Source organism: Anabas testudineus, chromosome 19 (genome assembly GCF_900324465.2).
Source record: "Anabas testudineus chromosome 19, fAnaTes1.2, whole genome shotgun sequence".
NCBI classification, from domain to species: Eukaryota; Metazoa; Chordata; class Actinopteri; order Anabantiformes; family Anabantidae; genus Anabas; species Anabas testudineus.
Window position 1 is genome coordinate 12,477,313 of NC_046628.1, and position 17,969 is coordinate 12,495,281.

At 41.6% G+C, this 17,969-nt stretch overlaps 2 protein-coding genes across 6 annotated transcripts in view; both read right to left on the reverse strand.

Annotated features, from left to right (window-relative positions):
• Positions 1-2,206, reverse strand: part of LOC113156751 (disintegrin and metalloproteinase domain-containing protein 12-like) — a 57,276-nt gene extending 55,070 nt beyond the window's left edge. The window contains exon 1 of the mRNA XM_026352048.1: positions 1,755-2,206. Within this exon, the coding sequence (XP_026207833.1) occupies positions 1,755-1,854 (100 nt within the window). The 5' untranslated portion in view covers positions 1,855-2,206. The remainder of the gene's footprint in view (positions 1-1,754) is intronic.
• A 1,170-nt stretch (positions 2,207-3,376) lies between these two features.
• c19h10orf90 (chromosome 19 C10orf90 homolog) lies at positions 3,377-17,760 on the reverse strand. Of its 5 annotated transcripts, none has more exons than XM_026352161.1 (11): positions 17,690-17,760; positions 16,378-17,105; positions 15,327-15,390; positions 12,949-13,040; positions 10,870-12,178; positions 9,144-9,293; positions 8,737-8,867; positions 8,292-8,463; positions 7,616-7,679; positions 7,068-7,158; positions 3,377-5,027 (listed from the first exon to the last, which is right to left on the reverse strand). In XM_026352161.1, the coding sequence occupies exons 2-11, from the start codon at positions 16,942-16,944 to the stop codon at positions 4,989-4,991; spliced, it is 2,679 nt and encodes an 892-aa protein (XP_026207946.1). In that variant the 5' UTR covers positions 16,945-17,105; positions 17,690-17,760; the 3' UTR covers positions 3,377-4,988. The 5 variants fall into 5 exon arrangements, with proteins under 5 accessions (XP_026207946.1, XP_026207943.1, XP_026207948.1 ...); XM_026352158.1 differs by having other exon boundaries at positions 16,378-17,110; positions 17,690-17,754; XM_026352163.1 differs by having other exon boundaries at positions 17,686-17,747.
• Positions 17,761-17,969: the final 209 nt, after the last annotated feature.

The window sequence follows — 17,969 nt, forward strand, 5'->3', positions numbered from 1 at the left end:
GGTCTGCTCACATAAGCACAGTCCAGCTATTTCCCCCCCTCCCATATAAATATCCCCAGTGCGGAACAGCAACTGGTTGATCAATCTGTCTTAATGGACAAGCACTCAATGGCCAACTCTTCTTACCTACCTCCGGGGTCTGAAATATCCTGAACAAGTCATGTGGAAGATTTGAATCCATTCATACTGAAAAGATACTAAATGCATCTGACTTGAGATAGGTCACATCATGGTGATAATGCCTCTCTAGGGGAGGACACTGTTTGCTAAAGGAATGTTTTACTACAGTCCAAAAATATATTCGGAGCTCAACTTTCATTTGTCTAAACATGCAGCACGCAAGCTGCATGCAGTGCTCGAGGCACAGACAGTCATGTTGGCTGAAGCAGTACAGCTGGCTAGTAAATACTGGCTGACACCAAGTGTGTCAACCATTGGAGGAAATCATTCACAAACGATCCCCAGCTAGGACAGAAACATGCACAAGACAGACAGGGAGAAGGAACCCGACATGAAAGCTCAAGGAGTGGCATCATCAAATATTTATGCAAACATGACATTGCATGGAGATGAACTGCTGCATCTTTTCTTAGCACCCCTTCGCTTCGTGGCAGTGCAGACAAAAGTGCACAGGCAAAGTTTGGTCTGTAAGTCGTGAATCATCAAAATGCTTTAAATGAAACCCGTGACCTGCTGGCGTTAGTAACCCCACGCTCACAGTGCTCACTCCAGCCATTTATCCCAGTCAGTCAGCCTAAACTACCCCTGAGCAGGTAAATATGCTGCCAGCACACATCAGCTCAGACTTTCCCACCCTCACACACAAACAAACTGGCAATGTCGGGCTTTCAACCAGTCTGAATGAACACATGGAAAAATGCATCAAGGGAAACTTCTGATGCTGATGATGAACTGTTGATGAATAAATGAACAACTTCCTCATGCTTCAATCGCAGTTTTACACATTTGCCCTTGCTGGTAATTAATTCCCAGGATCCCACAGTAAGTGTCATGAGTGCCAGTGTGTTTGGATGTGAAAGTTTCCTGCAGGCTCCGACACTCAAGTGCAGCTCCAGCACTCACCACAGTTTTCAAACACTGTGTGTATTATTCCTGTTGAATGTCACTGAGGGCACGGAGCTCTGGGGACTGAGATGTCATGAGCTACAGCCCAAAGGCTTGAAATCACACTGCACACACACAGACACACAGATACAAACACTGACATCCCTCTTATATCTTATATTTGCTAAAACAGAAGTGGCTTGTGAGTTGACTCAAGTGGTGCCACTGATTACCAAAGGGACTTGGAGCAGCATCAGTTCTGCAGCGTCTCCTCTCCTGTGGCGCACACTGGGTGGACTGAAGCTGAAATGTGAGGGTCCCCTGTGCACTACTAGGAGAGAATACGGGGGAAAGTCGTGAATCTAGAAAGCTTGTTTACACTGGAGACCTCTCTTTCAGCCCGAACATGTGTTACACATCTGTAGTGACAAAGGCTTTCATAAAACATGATGCACCCACAACCGCCAAAGGAATGAATGAGGAATCAAATGCGAGAGACGCGTCGCAGGCGAAATGCACAGTGACAGACGCAGACATGCCATTTTTAATCGCGTTTTCATGTCAAATCTAATATTTTCTCTGTAATGATGCATCACATTTTCACTATTTCCTACTTTTGCGCATGGATTTTTGATTTTACACGAAAAGCAAGATCAGTTTGGCCCCTTCGCCTCTCCTGCACATCTTACCTTCAGCAGATCTGAGGAGCACATTGTCACACACCGACAGTGAGACAGAAACAGCCTGAAGTGCTGTGAAAAGAACAAACTTCAGACTCCCGGGGTTCATGGTGCCCTGCTGGAGCGTGGACGGCAACGGTCAACTGTTTCACTGCAGCGCGACCATCATACAATCCCGGTCCAGCAACAGCTGATGTGCGAGAGTCCCCCCCAAAATAAAAAAAAAAACACTTCCTGAAATATGATCAAGCGCGGTGCTTTCGGAAATCCAGAGCACAGCTGATTCCAGTCCGTGCGCTTTCCCCATTCAAAGACGCCAAAGTCATACGCGCAAAAAGTGAGAGCTGCGACGCAGGCAGAGACACACGGACACACACACAGAGACACACACACACACATCCAGAGACACACACACACACACAAGCCGCTGCTGATCTGTTCCAGCGCAGCCACAAGCGAGATGTGTGAGCACCATGTGCTTCAATGGAGCCCTCCGCAAGGTCCTGAAGGCACAGTGCGCCCCATGATCACCAAAATGAAGAGACAAGGACAGAGGTGGGACTTCCCCTTGATGCCTCCAAAATAAAACCGTTCCAGGGCATTTGTTTCAACAGCAAAAGCGAAAATAGGGAACGAGGGGACACGTATGAGGAACACTGACATGCAAGTGTTGTTGTTTCTCAAATGTGAGGATTATTCCAATTGAATAATTGAAAACACATCTTTTGGCACTTCATTTCCGGTCTTTCTCCTGGTATTCCTTGTTGAGCTTGACCCGATGTAGTCAATAGGCATGTACACAACATCCCACACAGCTCACCCTGTCCACTTACAGGGGTTATTATAGATACATGCTGTTATTTAGTCAGAGTCAGCTGAAAGAAATATTGTGTGATAAGGTGCTGATGTGTTTTCACACATCAAAATATACACAAGATCCTGTTGCAACAGATCCGTTTCCCTGGACCTATGCACAGTATGGATGTGGGCCATTAATGTGTGCTCTGCACCACAGGGCTGTCATTGTCAGAAGGCAATGCAGGGAGAAAACAGGCAGATATCCACATGCAGGCTGGTTTCATGGGCACATTTTCTCCTCCAACCGGAGAAAATGGAAGTATGGCATTCAGGTATGTTCTGCTTCCAGCATGAAGGCTCATATGAGTGTCCCAGCAGTGCATAATGTTGCCTCACTCTGTTTGAAATGGGAACTATAGGGGGGCCTAGTGTCCTGATGTTCAGAAGCCACAATTTCTCCAAATGATTCCATCGGCATTAAATGTGAAATTAAAATAAAGGAAACCGAGGAGTATTCCTCTGCATGCTAATTTTACTGGAACTCAACATTCAGCTAGAGGATACGACAAAGCACTGATCTTTTTCTCTCTTTTAAAGAGCCAGCGGATGCTTGAAGGGAGACGATAAGGTGCAGAGAGCACACAGAAAATTAGGACTGTATGCTAATCTGCCAGGACACACAGTCCTCAATGGAACAGCTCACATTTATGGAGTTGATTCCATCTCACCGGTGTTATTATGTCAACGCAGTTAGAAAGAAATTTTGGAACTTTTGGAAACAAACTTTACAGCCACAGTTGAAAGTAAATGTAAGACATTTATTACAACTCAAATAAAGTACATATCATTATATTCAAAGGGAAAATACACAGTGTGAAATGTACAGAATGAATGTATGTTGTATATCACACTATATAGCAAAACCATTTTTACATTAGACCAGTCCAGACCAGACACAACTAGTTTAACCCAGAGCAAATTGAGAATACATCAATACAACACCATAACTGTCTTCATGCAGTCCTGGTTCATACTCACCTTATTCCCCTTTAAAGCAATTATGTGCCAGGTGTGTTGTTATTATTAGATTCAAATTGTTCAAATGCACCCACACGTACACGTTCATGCTCACTAGCATGAAGTAAGGTTTACAAAAATAGTCTCCAGCCTAAATTTAGATGGATCAAACAACTGGATTGTGAACAAAAATAATAATAATAAATAAATAAACTTAAAAGGTTTTAAAGTCTAATAGGTGAAATAAAAGTAACGAGTGATGAAAAGTGTGTTTGCTTCGCTGTCTACAGTTCCAAAAATAAAAAGTTCTCATCTTTGTCTCCATCATGCTGTCGAGCAGCACTCTGAGCACAATCACTTCGGATCAAAACACTCAAATCTAAATCTGCAATCGCAGGACTCGGTCCATCGTGAGACAAAGACAGAGACAAAAGCGCCATTCAAATCAGCCCTGTCCTTTAGCCGGGCTTTTACAGTGAGAAGAGGTCACATTCCTCCATCTTACAGCTAATAGCTGGCACTGGATGATGACAGAGCCCACTTCAGGCTTCCATCTGCTATTAGTTGTATAATGAGCATGGCAGTTGAAGACTGTCCTGGATGGGACTGTGAAGCATAATGAATGATTCTGTCTTATTCTGTCTCGTTGCTCCACATCCCGTGTGATCATACCAAAGTGTCTGTGTGAGGACATCAGTGCTTTATCGAGCAGTGAGAGGTCACTGTGCAGCACATTACATTACAGTGAGGCATTCTGCAGAGGAAGGCAAATTGCAATCAAGAGCAAGTAAGATAAACATCACACGCTGCCACATCAGAAGGACTCAATGTGATGTTTGAGTATAAAGAAGATCATATCTATCAAAAGGGCACTGTTGTCAATATTCATCTGTAAAATAATAAGCATTGAACTCATTCAAACCAAATAAAGAGCTATTTTTGTACATCACATTAACAGTTTCATCAATTCATTATCAGCTATTTGGTTGATTAAATTTAAGAAAGATACGTAACTTTATGATACGTCACTTTGGCCGTGTTTTTTTAAGAATATATTGTAGCACAGGTACAGAAAACACCAAACAGGGTCAATATCTGTTTTATTGTGCCTCTGTTCAACAGAACTGATGAGCAGGAGGGGACTGTAAAAACCTACAAAACAACAAGTCATGTACAATAGATGCCCCTCTAGATTTTTAAAATACTGCCAATTCCTCTTGTTTTAAATAACACCTACGTTTCGGGGTTATTAAAAATAACTACAGTGACATTAAGCAGCAGAAACAATCTGGGGCCAAAAGGCAACTAGAGCTATGTCATCACCTACACTGAAATCAGAAGTTGTACTGTCAGTGTCAAAGGGCAAAGTTCACTTCTTCAGTTTGTGAGTGCTGCAGGATTTGTCGTGTCATCGTCTTCATCTGTCTTTCAGTTGCTGCTCCTTTGAAGAATCTGATCCAACAGTTTCTGCAACAACAACAAAACGTAAACACAAAATGATGGTTATGGGTCACCAGACTGATCCACGCAAAGGTCATGTAGCCTTTGTAATCCATATTAACCCACACAAACACACCACATGTGCTTCAAGCCCCTCAGATGTGAGTCCTGTACAGTCCTGAACAGGAACCACTGTTTAGGTTTCTGCTTCTGGATCCACTGACACACCCCAATTTCCCTGTGGTATCTACTAGAGCAGCACAGTGGGTGGAAAGGCTATGTGTGGGCACCCACTCCGTCTGCCATTCAGCTGAATGGTGGCACTGCACTGTAGCACTCTCTGCCACTGAAGGGCCTTTTGTTTCACGAGGGACACAGACCTCATACATTCAACACAATGGGACTGTTCACAGCTTCTTTCTGTGATGACAGAAAGGATGCGGGGTGCAGCGTGAACAGGAGTGACAATAATTTATCAAACAAATCATACTCGTTTCTTTAGGGGGTGTTACTTATTGACCATGCAACAACAAAACAAACAACAACACCCACATTATATGCTAAAAATGCCTCTGCATTTTATTTAAGACCAGTTTCTCCCTGCAAATCCATGAGAGGAGAGCTAAAGCTAAAGTTTGGTAGCAGTGACCCCTAGTGGAATACAAAACGTATTGTTTGAGTATTGAACTTAATATGGACTAAAATAAAGTTCCTGTCTTTGGAGATTTAATTTAAAAAATGTATATCTTTTTTTAATTTAGTTTTTAATATGACCAGATAATAAAAAAATGTGAATTTTTACTTTAAAAATAATTTCTACACAGAAATATGAATTGAAAACCAGTCACTGTGACTCATTGTAATTATTTATTTTTACACATTCAACAGAAGAAAATCCAGAAATACACCATGCATCCTATTCATCCCACTATTTTGTGATTCTAAGGTTCTTGTATAAATTAAACTCTGCTTATATCGCACTTCAGTATTTTCAATAACTCATAACAGAGGTGGAGAGCAATTTAACGCCATTATTTTCAACAGCTGCACGGCTGTGAAAAGAGGAAAAAAAAACCCATTATGACCACAGCCCTTTAGTGCTGGTCATTACTGCAAAATGCTTCATCCTTTGCAAGTTTAATTGAGCTTGTAGGGGAAAGGTGTGTTAGTACTTGCTCAATTGCCTGTGGGTCATATACACATTTAATGTCCTGTTCTATAGCGCAGGCAAGTGCTCGTTAACACTGTGGCAAGCTGCTTTGAGGCTGTTTGCTTTATTCCATATTTTAAGGGATTTGGTGATTCAGTGCATCTTTTTTATTTACTAGAAACCTCAGGGAAAAGAAAATTTGCAGCTCATGCCCCGCATTTGTAAGATTGATTGATGATCTTGTTTTATTTTATCTTATTAACCCCTTAATAAATAGCGCACCATTTTTTTCCCTCTTTTGCAGCTTTAAGATAGAAAAATCATCTCATTCCACAGGGTCTGCAGTAGCATTACTTATACTAGATTTATGTGCCTTCATCAAAAACTGTTTGGACAATGAAATATTGAAACCCCACACTCGGCCACGTTGGAATTTAACGTTTTATCAATTTCACTACAGTGAAATGAAAAAGCAATGGAACGGTATGTAGTTTCCTGGGTTTCTGCATAAATTGGTCAAGAAATGTGATCTGATGCTCACCAGAGTCACAAATATCAACAAAAAAACAATGAACTATCAAGCAAGTGCATCCTGTAGCTGTGGATTAGACTTGCATAAAATCCAGGAGGGATTCTGAACTATTCTTCCTCACAGGACTGTTCACAGGACATCTACTGTGAATGGCTCTCTTGAGGTAATTTCATAGCATCTCTATTGCTTTGAGCTTTTTCCACCATCACTCTGATTGTTCAATAGTTGTGTTCAATAAAGTCATGAAACATCATGACTGTGTCTTATAAGCTTAGCGATATGGTTTGTTTGTTGATATCTGTGACTTTAGTGAGATCAGGTCATATTTCACCATCACTTTATGTACATAGAAAACCAATGAATTGTAAATAGAGTCTTTTTTTACCTTTTTGAAGAGCACTACTCGCTGTCGGTTGCTCAAACAAACTTCCCTCTTCTTTTCTTCCTCCTTTCTCTTCTTCATGTCTACAGGTGGCCTGTAACAACATGTCATTTTAATGTTTTCTTTGTGATTATTAAAATTTAAATTAAATTTCCATGCACTCTTACTTCTTGTATGGCAACTGTATACGCAAATGTGAACCTTTTCTCAAGAGTGTTAACAAATGTTATATGTCTAAAATAATAATAAAAATATGTGAACCTGCCATCATGACAGGACAAAACCATGAAATTCCAAAAGGTTCACATACACTTTTTCTTGCCACTGTACATCTACTGTCAATGTAACATGTCTTTTTATCAATAGTTAAATCTGCCAAATGAAAATAATGGCAATGAAATAAAAATACTGGAACAGAAACAAGGGCACCATTTTTTATGGAGATGCTAGTTATTAAAGACTTTTCCTTCTCATGTAAGAAAAGAACACCTCTATATCTGTAGAGAAAGCATCTGAAAACATGCCAAGGTAGAGACTAAAATGGAACTCACTGCTTAGATCTGAGCTGTATCTCTCTTCCAGTAATGGCTCTGTCTCTGGGCTTTAGAAGGTTATCTGGAGACACGAGTACGGAAACACACATACACACAATACTGATAGAGTTGAAAGCTCAAAAACACAGCAGTAAAATCACTCGAGCCTTTTCTGGTGTTTGAAGCCTTCGTCGTGAGAGCCTTCTCTCTTGCAGAAAAAGTATAATTTAGCATCAGCCCTTGAAGAGAGATATAACTATTTATACAAGTAGACTCTATCATTTTCCCAGCAGTCACGGACACACTGGTGCATCTTTGTGTGACGGCCAGTAGAGGGCAGAGAGAGATGCAAAATGTCGCTCATAAATCTTCAAATTCTATATTGTGTACTGTGAAGCCTGGATCTCTGAGTGGAAATATCATCAGACAGAAGAGTGCAAGAGCTTAATGACATTTGAAGGTCACAGGAATATTTCCGCTGAAATCCAATGCTGGCTCATTCTGAAACCTTGTTTTGCAATAGAGGAGCAAATGCACTTATATACTAGTCTTATATGCAATAAATCCATTTGTTTCATATCTTTTACATTTAGTTACAGCTCAGAATTGTGATCCATAATCATCATTCTTGTTATATTTTCTTATTATTTATCAATGTATCTTTTTTTTCTCAATGTAGTTTCCATCATAGTACCTTTCACAGTGGTGGACCGGGTGGTGTGGGCTCTCTTTTGCCTGACAGCAGCTCCTGACTGTGGGTCTTTGACAGTCGCCAGTTCCCTTCTCCCCTGTGTCCTCCGCTCCAGCTCTTGCACTCTGTTCTGGGAACGACTGATGAAGTCTGGTCTGGACCTCTGCAGTGCTTCCTGCCAAAACCAGGAGCATATTTCTGCCCTTGACAAAACATTTAAGGCCAACACTACATATCCAGCACATCAAAATATGGCTCTGGGGCATCCCAAACTCCAAAGCTAGTATATATGTGTCATTCACTTTAAGTGACAATGTCCCACAAAAACGGACCATAACAAAGGAGTTTAAAGACAAAAACAAATTTCTGCATCAAAAAACAAACAAACAAACAAAAAATCTAACTGAATACATTATTTTATTATGTCAGAAATGACCTGCGAACTCACCTGTAGAGAAATAGTTTTAGGTGATCCTTCAGGGTCATGACTCAGTGAAATAAATACAGCAGGAGGCAGACTGTAGCGCTGGACTGGGCATTGATCGGGACGTGACTTCATACTTTTCCCCTCATCTGTCACTAGTAAGGCAAAGAAGATCAAATTGTTTTTATTTCCTACGCACTTGACTTGGCCTCACATACCTGAGTACAATACAGTTGCTCAATAGACCTGTGGGCCTGCTGTGACATATTACCTCTTGGTATTCACAGCATCAGTGTTGATTTGACAAAGATGTAGCTCCATGAAACCAACAACTGAGCTTTCAGGAATTTCAGTTAATTGTAACAAACATCAATGTTTCATGAGGTGAGAAATAATGATTAGATATTAGTGGAAGTGAGAAGTAATAATACCAGTATTTCCCTGGGGTGAAGCATTGGACTCCTTCTCTGAACCGTTTTGTGTTTTCTTCTTACTAAGTTGTCTTTGGAGTTTGATATTGGCTATGATCGCAGCTGCATTGAGGGCAAGCACTTCCTCTCGAGACTGATGTGAGTGGGGATCTGAAACACAGGAGGGCTTTGATGTAACTGAAGACTGTGTGAAACAGTGACATTGGCTGTTATTGAGCCACTAGTCTGCTGTTACGCACCACGAGCAGGTTTTAACACAATTTCATAATGCTGTGCCTCATTTGGAGGTTGACTCTATTAAACATTGAATTTAAATTATGTTGCCTCAGGCCTTGGTAATTAAGTGATGACACTCTTAATGAATGTGATTAAAAAATAATTAATAATTTCACACAGAGAAAAGACATCATGAATGAAGAAAACATTCACCCTGCAAAAAAACTCCCTCCTCATTTTACCAATTTACCTAAATATTCAGCATTCAAACCCTCACTTCCTCTCACTGTTTTAACTATTTCACTTAATAAAAGTGCATTTATGTCACTTGTGATGAGATTGTATGAACTTACACCAATCAAGAGCTGTGTAGGCTTAAAACTTAAGCTTGAGTGAGTCACATGTCATAAAAATGAAAACAGTCTAAAGACTTGACTTCAGACTTGATGCAAAAACATATCAGTGTGATATTTTTTATATATAAAGTAATAAAAGAGGCAGTAACAGCCAGGCCTTGAATAGCCCCCTCCTTAGCAACTGTCAGTTCTGTGCCAGACATAAACACTATCAACGCAAACAGTTGTAAGGTGACTTAATTTGAACCTGAAATAAGGGAGGTGTACAGCTAAACTAAAAAACTATAACTCTTAACTGCACAAGTAATTTGAATGAGTCTAGTCAGTGAACAAGCAGCACTTCTGCACACCTGATGGTTATGCAGCGTAAACTTAATTCTATGATGTTCCTGTAAGTGATGCCAAAGTGCTCCTAGTTTAGTTTGATTTGTTAAAAATACCGAATTGCTTATTTACTCATTTGCCATAACTTAAAGATGAGATGATTGATGGCTGAAGACTAAATAAATAGATAACTTTGAAAGGTTGGAATTTGGCCCCTGATGACCAGTGACTCTCCTCGATAACTGTTTACAGATTTCTGTCCCCACAACACAATTACCACAGAGAAACACACACAAGTGTAATAGCTGCATTGCAGGATGTGGATGCCAAAATTGATTCTAACACATCCAAATAGCTTATTTTCACTAGGTTTAGCAGCTTGTGATTTGTCTGCCTCCCCTCTGCTGCCTGTAAAAAAAGGGGACTGGAATAGATTATGTATGTAAAGAGATGTGTGGGAAAATGAAAGAAGGTGAGAATGAGAAAGCGCCTCCAGGTGCCAAAAGGGCCTCTGGGTCTAGGCACTGTTATTTGACATTAGTGCAGATAGCTAGTATGATTGTCAATTGAACTCACAGCAGCAGATAAAGACGCCGTCCCACTACAGCCTAATAAGGCCTATCATTAAGACATCAAAGGTGAAAGACAATATCAAACACAATAGTTCAGCCCCAGAATGCTCAAATGTGTGAAATAACTTCAAGCTAGAACACACAAACGGCACAAAGGAAGTGTATATTTAGACACTGTTATCCTTTGAAAATGGAGATCAGAGACAAAGGGAGTCTGTGCTGACAAGAAGTCTGTCAGAGTGGGACAGAGACGTGTACCTGGGGCCTTGATGAGAGTTAGGCACGGGGATGCTCTCCATTCTGGATCCTCTGCGTTGCCTCTGTTTGGCTCCAAGTTGTTTGCCACTGGCTGACCTGCTTCTTTCACTGCTGTTTCAGGGCTGATGAAACCACTGTCAGAGTTCACAGGGTTGGTATCGGTCTCCTGTGGAAGGCCAAAGCTCCATTTCCTGCCAGCTGCTTGGGTCACATTCTCGTTGTTTGGCTCAGTGTGTTCAAACACATTGCCATACCAGCTCAGTGGTCTGTGCCGTCTGTCCGATCTCTGTCCAACAGCCTTTGGAGAAACCTCTGATGGAGAGGGTGCTGTTCTGTTTGCTGGGGGGTTGCTCAGAAAAAGACTCAGTGTGGATCTGTGTAGTGTTGCACCATTTTTCTCCGGATCTGGAGTAGGTGTATTTGGTGTTACAGCATGGTTCAGCTTTCCTCTGGAGTCTAGCTGGTGATTGAAAGGTTCTGAAGTGTGTTGTGAGCGACTCCATGTGCTGTTGTCCTTGTACACACCCTCTGTGTAGCTGTGTCTATACTCTGGGTGCTTTGTCCCACGCTCTGTCTTGGCTGAACTATAGCTTTCTGTCACTTTGATAATGGTAGCTTTTCTCCTGTGGACCACTGTGTCTAAACCATGGCTGGCTGTTGGGGTCCCCTCTCGTTTTGTACCCAGGGCAGGGCTGGACATCACCCTTTGCTCTTTCACTTTCACTATAGTGGCCTTCCGCTGCACTGTGACCTGCCTGATGTGTGGCTCCATGGTCTCATGTGCTGATAGCGGAGAATTGGCCTCACTGGACTGGGAAGAGGAGCCAGGTAGGCTGGCTGATCTGCTCACCTTCCTGGAGGAGATGGTGATGGAGGAGAAGCCTGCTTTGTTTTGAGGTATGAGCGTAGTCACTGCAGAACTTGTCTGTAAGTGTGGGGGCTGTGAGCTATGGTTTGTTCCACACAGTGGAGTTGTTGCCCTCAAAGGCTGAACACTACTTGTCCTATTGAAAGAAGCATGTGACTTGTATGTGTCTGTGTTGTTTGCCCCTTGCAGCTGAGTGCTTGGTCTCCAGGGCTCAGCAGAAGCTGTTTGATGCAGAGAAGCATGCTTAAGGGGCTCTAAACTGGTTGTTTTCATCAGAGGGGACTTCCAATCGGGGTCTGAGCTGGCCCCAGTGGGGAGTTCGATGGACTGACTGCCTCCAGGGAGAGCAGACGCTCTGTTGGTATTCCAGCCTCTCCTCAGCACTTGCCAGCTTGCAGGTCTGTCCCCTTCGTTAGCAGCAAACCTTAGCTTTTCAGGCATCTACAGTGTGCAGATATAAGAAATTCGACTTGATAAATACCCATACATATGCATAAAAACCCCATTTTGTTATTGGTAATGCCTCATGCTAAATATTCTGTCATTAATCAACGCAATAAAACAGATGTCACATCGATTTTGCCGTTTCAACTGGTGTTTTCCAGTAGCAAATAGAGAAAACAAAGCTTAACTTCATGTAATACAGCATGAAATATTGACAAAATCCCATCTCTCTAATACTACATTTCAACAGCAGGTCAGTTGTCTTGTCTATCTTCGGGGCTTTGCTGTTTGTTCTTTAGTCAGATGACTCTCCCCATGCTTGACACTGTGAATGCCCCAGTAGCAATGGTAGCAGCAGCAGGCAAAGCCAGCAAACAGCGTGACTTATCCCTCACAGAATAACAATGAGACTCAATAGAAACTGAGAAGCAAAAAGCAAAGATTCTGGTCCTTGGGATAGGAGATTCTGATGGTGATTATAGAGCATGGAGAAATACTGATATGTCCCTGTTGTAACAGGCTTCAGGTTCATGATGTGGTCTTCCAGATATTTTATTTATGAATGTCACATAAAACATGCTGGCAATCATTTCTATGAAAAACAAGTTTGTACCTGTGTTTAAGAAGTTTCACAGCAGTTTTTGCACAATACCGTGTTGTTGTAAAGGATCAATGTTACCAAACTATTCACTAAAAGCTGAATGACAGAATATATTCTAGTTAAAAGAAAAAGTAAAAACATCCTTAACAGAAGTATTAGCAGTTACCTGCTTAATAATAGGAGAGCGGTGATCAGCAGCTTGCCCCGTGTTTGCACCTGAAGCACTTCGACTGGTGTGGCTCCTCTCCAGATCTCCATCTATTTAGGCAAAACAAATGAGCCACTGTCACATTCCTCACAAGGCATGCCCTCATCCTTTATGTACTATGAACACACACACACACACACACACACACACACACAGGGTTAGGATTAGGGTTAGGTTTACAAGCCAGGCATTTGTCTGACTGTATGACAGTTTTGACTGTGTCAATAATGACGTTGCACCGTAAAGTGAATCTAATACCACCCCTGAGTCACTTCTCTACTTACTTAGGAGACATAGCAACTTGACTGATACTCTTTTGCAACCGTGACTGTCTGCCTGGCTGCATTTCCACCTACTGCTGTTACCATGGTGACAGGCTCTCACTTTGGGATAACCCTTGAATGTGGATAATCCGTGGTGTTTTTCATTTTAAAGACGACAACAAGAGATCAGGTAAAAATATACCACTTAGCAAATGCGATTATATACCTGCTGCTGCCACTGTGTGTCTTATCTGTTTCTTATCTGTTTAAAGGACCCCACAGCAACAAGTGCCCCCCCTCCCCCTTGAAAGAACTTCTCTCATTACATCCTCTAGCTGGGCTCAAATATCCCAGAGGAAAATAAAGAAGCAGGTCCATATGGCAAATACCCTCTGAAATCCCCACCCTCCCAATTTATTCCTCATCCTCATGAGTTTTATCTAAATGGTTAGTGTGAGCAGAATGAAAATTGGCCAGCCTGTCCAAACATGAAGGCCCTCGGAGCAAGAGATCCAATTTTATTATCATTTGCTCATTAACATCAGGCCATTTTAAGTTTGTTAAATGTGACTTTTATGGAGGGAGAGGCCAGTAAGTGCCTGCAATGAGACCTCCAGTCTGATTAAAACTATTTTTGCAAAGGGTTGCTAGCAACAACCAGAAAGACAGAAAAAGAGAGCAAAGCATGAGAAAGGATAATTTGCTAGCTGGAGTGTAACTGAAACAATTCTTCCTGGAATAATGGTGGTTGGATTTTCTGATTGAGTTTAATTTGGTTTCAGATGTAAAATAGTGGATTTGAATGTACTGATGGCTGAGCAACAGCAACTAGCATAAAAACAAGACATATTTGGAATCAGTCTTGCATTTAAATATTTGTTTCTTGTTGATCATCTTTCTGGGATTTCAGCCACGGCCAATTTGGGTATATGCGCCTGCATACCATTATTATTCACTGTGAAGCAACGGAAAATATGAATATGTATTCCCCATTTGTCTGACTCTGGGAGATGTATACTTGATCTAAGAGCATCACTGGAAATAGCACGTGTCACATACAAAACCACAAGTTGTCAAATTGAACTTGGCATGTGAAGAATAAACAGTTGTCATCATGTTTATACAGCATGTGGTTTACTGTTTAAATAATGTTAGGAACTATGTCACTTAGCTAATAGACCATACAGAAGTTGTGAATACTAGTTAATAATAGTCTCATATGATTGTACTATAGTGTTTATGTAACATTTAACCAACAGTGTTTAATGTTAATAACGTTTATAGTCCTTAAAAAACTGATTTCCATTGCTGCCATGGAGAGATGCTTTGATTTTTGCAAGCAGCCGAAGCCTTGCCAGGATAATCTATGTATAAACAAGGACAGAGTTGAAAGATCAAACCTCAGATCAAACTCAGAGAGTGTGGGGCTGCCATGTTCAAAGATTAACAGGGCTCCTTCACAAATCAGTTTGCATCTCTCCTTATCTTTCTGCCTCTCGCTTCCCTCGCCTCAACCGTGTCTTTTCATCTGCTTTTCAGGCCTAATAGCACATTTTCCTTTACTTGAAATCCTGCCACCACGAAACAACACTCGGGACCAGTTGCACCTGAAATTGACATTGACAGCTGACAATTTTGAAAGGTGTTGTTTAAAGTGATCATCCAGTCAGTCAGTCAGTCAGTCAATGTGTAGCATTTGAAAAAAGGACAGGGGCAACACTGCTGCAAGGAGCTGATTAGAAGCAGGTAAACCGTGTGGCAAGCCAGCCCTGAAATAAGCTTGTTTTCCATCTGGCTAAGCTGGCCCCTGCAGTTATCCCCATGGCCACATTTGTTCTAGCACTGTTCAGAAACTAAGCATCAATTGAAACAAAAGCTTTGTGTGATTCTGGGAGTTTTCTGTTGTTCAAGAGCACTACTGGATGTTCTTAAATTTGGTTTAATGCATCGCTTGGAGGTGTGACATAATGTTACATAATGACTGGAATAATCGTCAGAATTAGGAGGGTTGAAATCCCGGCTGCCATATAAATAATTATGAAGTTATATAACAACTTGCATGTCCCTTCATACCCTGTGCCGTGGGTATTTCTTGAGTCTTCTGAAATATTGGAGTGATGGGTTGTTTCAGTTTCACCTGAAAAACAAAACACAACATTTGCTTAAGTTCTCTCTCTTTCAAAAGGAGGTTAGGATTAGCCATATATATGTACTGTAGACTCACAGTACATATGAATGCAATATGAAAACTTAAGTGTAAATTTAGACCAGCTGCATCAAGTTGTTGCCTGTCTTTCCATGCTAAGCTAAGCTATGTAGCCAGAGCATTCAGTACACAGCTATTGATCTGTCTCATCCAACTTTCTGAAAAGAAGACAAAATGTCTATTAGTCCTAAATTTCTATCTATTTCTATGGGCACTAAGTCTTGGGACTTAGTCTTGGCTCATATTAAATCAACTTTTAATTTAAGATGCTGTGGTAATTTATTGCAGTGATATGCTTTGTGCCTCAATTCAGTCAGATCTTCAGTACAGCACAGCAGCTTATTGATTTTGAAGTCATATCAGTTCACTGGGTAATACTACCACTGAATTTTCTCAGTACACTGACTTGCATCCTCCGAGGGCACAGAGCTCAGTATCTGCCACCATAGCTCCAAATGAGTCGTAAAACCTTTTGACAACGTGTGGATTTCCTGCAGAGTAAGCTGTTTTCAAAGGATGCCGGAGCTCTGCCTTCTCGCCGGGTAACTGGGACTTGCCTACAAATTGCTCTCTGTGGTACTATGTGTGTTTTAGTCTGCCTCGCCTGGCACTGTGCACCATCAACTCCATTACACAGCACTTTACCTTCAGACCTGCAGAGCTTACACTGTCTAACTAACATGTAAGAATCACAATCAGGACAGCCTCAGAGGATCCAACTTAAATCAATCCGGAGCATTTGCAAAATCCTGTTTTAAAAGGGTGTTACCCTAAGTGACAGACATGGAAGTCATTCTGTGAGGCCAAGATATAGGACCTTACTAAACAGGTTCCTAGATCCTTTGCAGTATCAGAGAACACTCTGTTCAAAGACTTTCTGAATACATGACTAGGCTTTGTTATGTGTTATGTATCTACCTGATTGTGGTTGCAAGCATCAGCCAGCATCATCACTCTTCTTTGGATTGGCAGCCACCCAGTTTTGACCTGAGCAAGATAACTCACTTTGGGTTGCTCCTTTTTCGGAGCCTGCTCTATATGTGCTCTCTCCCAACTTCCTCTGCACTCTGGAGGAGGAAAAGGTCCAGTTTGGAGGGACTCCTGGCTGCCCAGCAAACTGTCACACTGGCTTGAACTCCCACATGATGAAGAACCTCTGCTGAAGGAGGGAACTCTCAGCTGGCTCCAGGCATGTCCAGTCTCCTCTTTGTCTAAAACAGGCATGGATGTTGTCAGCTTATTAAAAACTGGACCATGACCGTGACCTTTGGCTGTGAGAGGATTGCTCTGCATCCCTTGTCGGTGCTCCAGCCAGTGGTCCAGCTGGCCTACTTCAATTGCGCTCTGGGGCCGAGGTGCATGTGGGAGGCGAGCAACAGGAGTCAAAACATCCTCTAATATCAAGCTTTTCCAACAGGACTCATCTCCTGACCTCCTCCAGCCTGGATCTCTTCGTAGGTGGGCAGGTGGCCTGCGGAGAGTCATCCCTCTGGAGTTCAGGTAACAACTTGCAGCTCTCAAGTTTCAGGCCTCAATAAAAGCTCTTTATAGTAGAGATAAAAATGAAAATATCCTGGCTCAACTGGACTTCTAACGATGAGGCATGTCAGAAAGCGGAAGTGCTGGATGTCATCTTTGTTCCAGATCTGTTCTGAGAAGGTATGAAATTACCATTAAGAATGAGAAATATACTGTATACACATTGTTAAAGATCATAAGACACACTACAGTTCCCTGCTTTCATTAAACTACTCCCAGTGCTGATTATACTACGACTTACCAGCACCTGACAAACTATCCTTGTTCACTTACTTCCAACTCTCCTCAGCTCTCAGTGTTTAGGAAGTAAATATTCTCTGTCTTGATATAAACTAGGTGCTACTGGGTACTGTCTCCAGTCAGGCATGTAGCAATGTGAGGGATGCTTTGCCGAACAAAGGAGTTACTGAGCACAAGGACTGAACATCCAATGCGAGGAGAAAGCTAGAAAAAGACAGAGGGATGGGCGGGCTTAAAAAAAAAAAAAAGAAACACTTGTTGATGCATTTCTTTATGTAACAAACGCCCTATTTATCAAAGCACATCGTTAATATTTAACATTTTAATTACTGAACTTTCTAATTTTGGGTTTCAGTTAAACTTTACAACACAATTTTAAAAAGACCAGATCAAGTTTCCTTATATTCACACTAATGAGCAGATTATCCATGTTATTGAATGACTCACTTACTGCTTCAGAAATCTGCTTTGTTAAATTCCCCCTGTTTCAGCTCCTCCTTGTGATCTCGTGGCTGGTGGCGGATGATGAGGAATTGCTATCCTCAAGCCTCTATCTAAACCATGTGACTTTAGCAAGACTGCCTTAAAAAATGGGCCAGTGTCCTGTTGGATAAATACTTGTGACCCACATGATGTCCCACAATGCATGAGTGAAAGGTATTTACAAAGCACAAGGATTTGCTTGAGGCAGAAGGCAAGATCTTTGCTTCATATTTAATTTAGAGGCAATT

What these genes read in the sequence shown, in the direction of transcription:
- c19h10orf90 (XM_026352161.1), bottom strand. Translation starts at nt 16,944, where the DNA reads ATGACTCTCCGCAGGCCACCTGCCCACCTACGAAGAGATCCAGGCTGG. An exon ending in GCTCTCCTATTATTAAGCAG is followed by an intron (nt 12,179 to 12,948) that starts GTAACTGCTAAT and finishes TGCACACTGTAG; the next exon opens with ATGCCTGAAAAGCTAAGGTT. An exon ending in CCGGTCCACCACTGTGAAAG is followed by an intron (nt 7,680 to 8,291) that starts GTACTATGATGG and finishes TCGTGTCTCCAG; the next exon opens with ATAACCTTCTAAAGCCCAGA.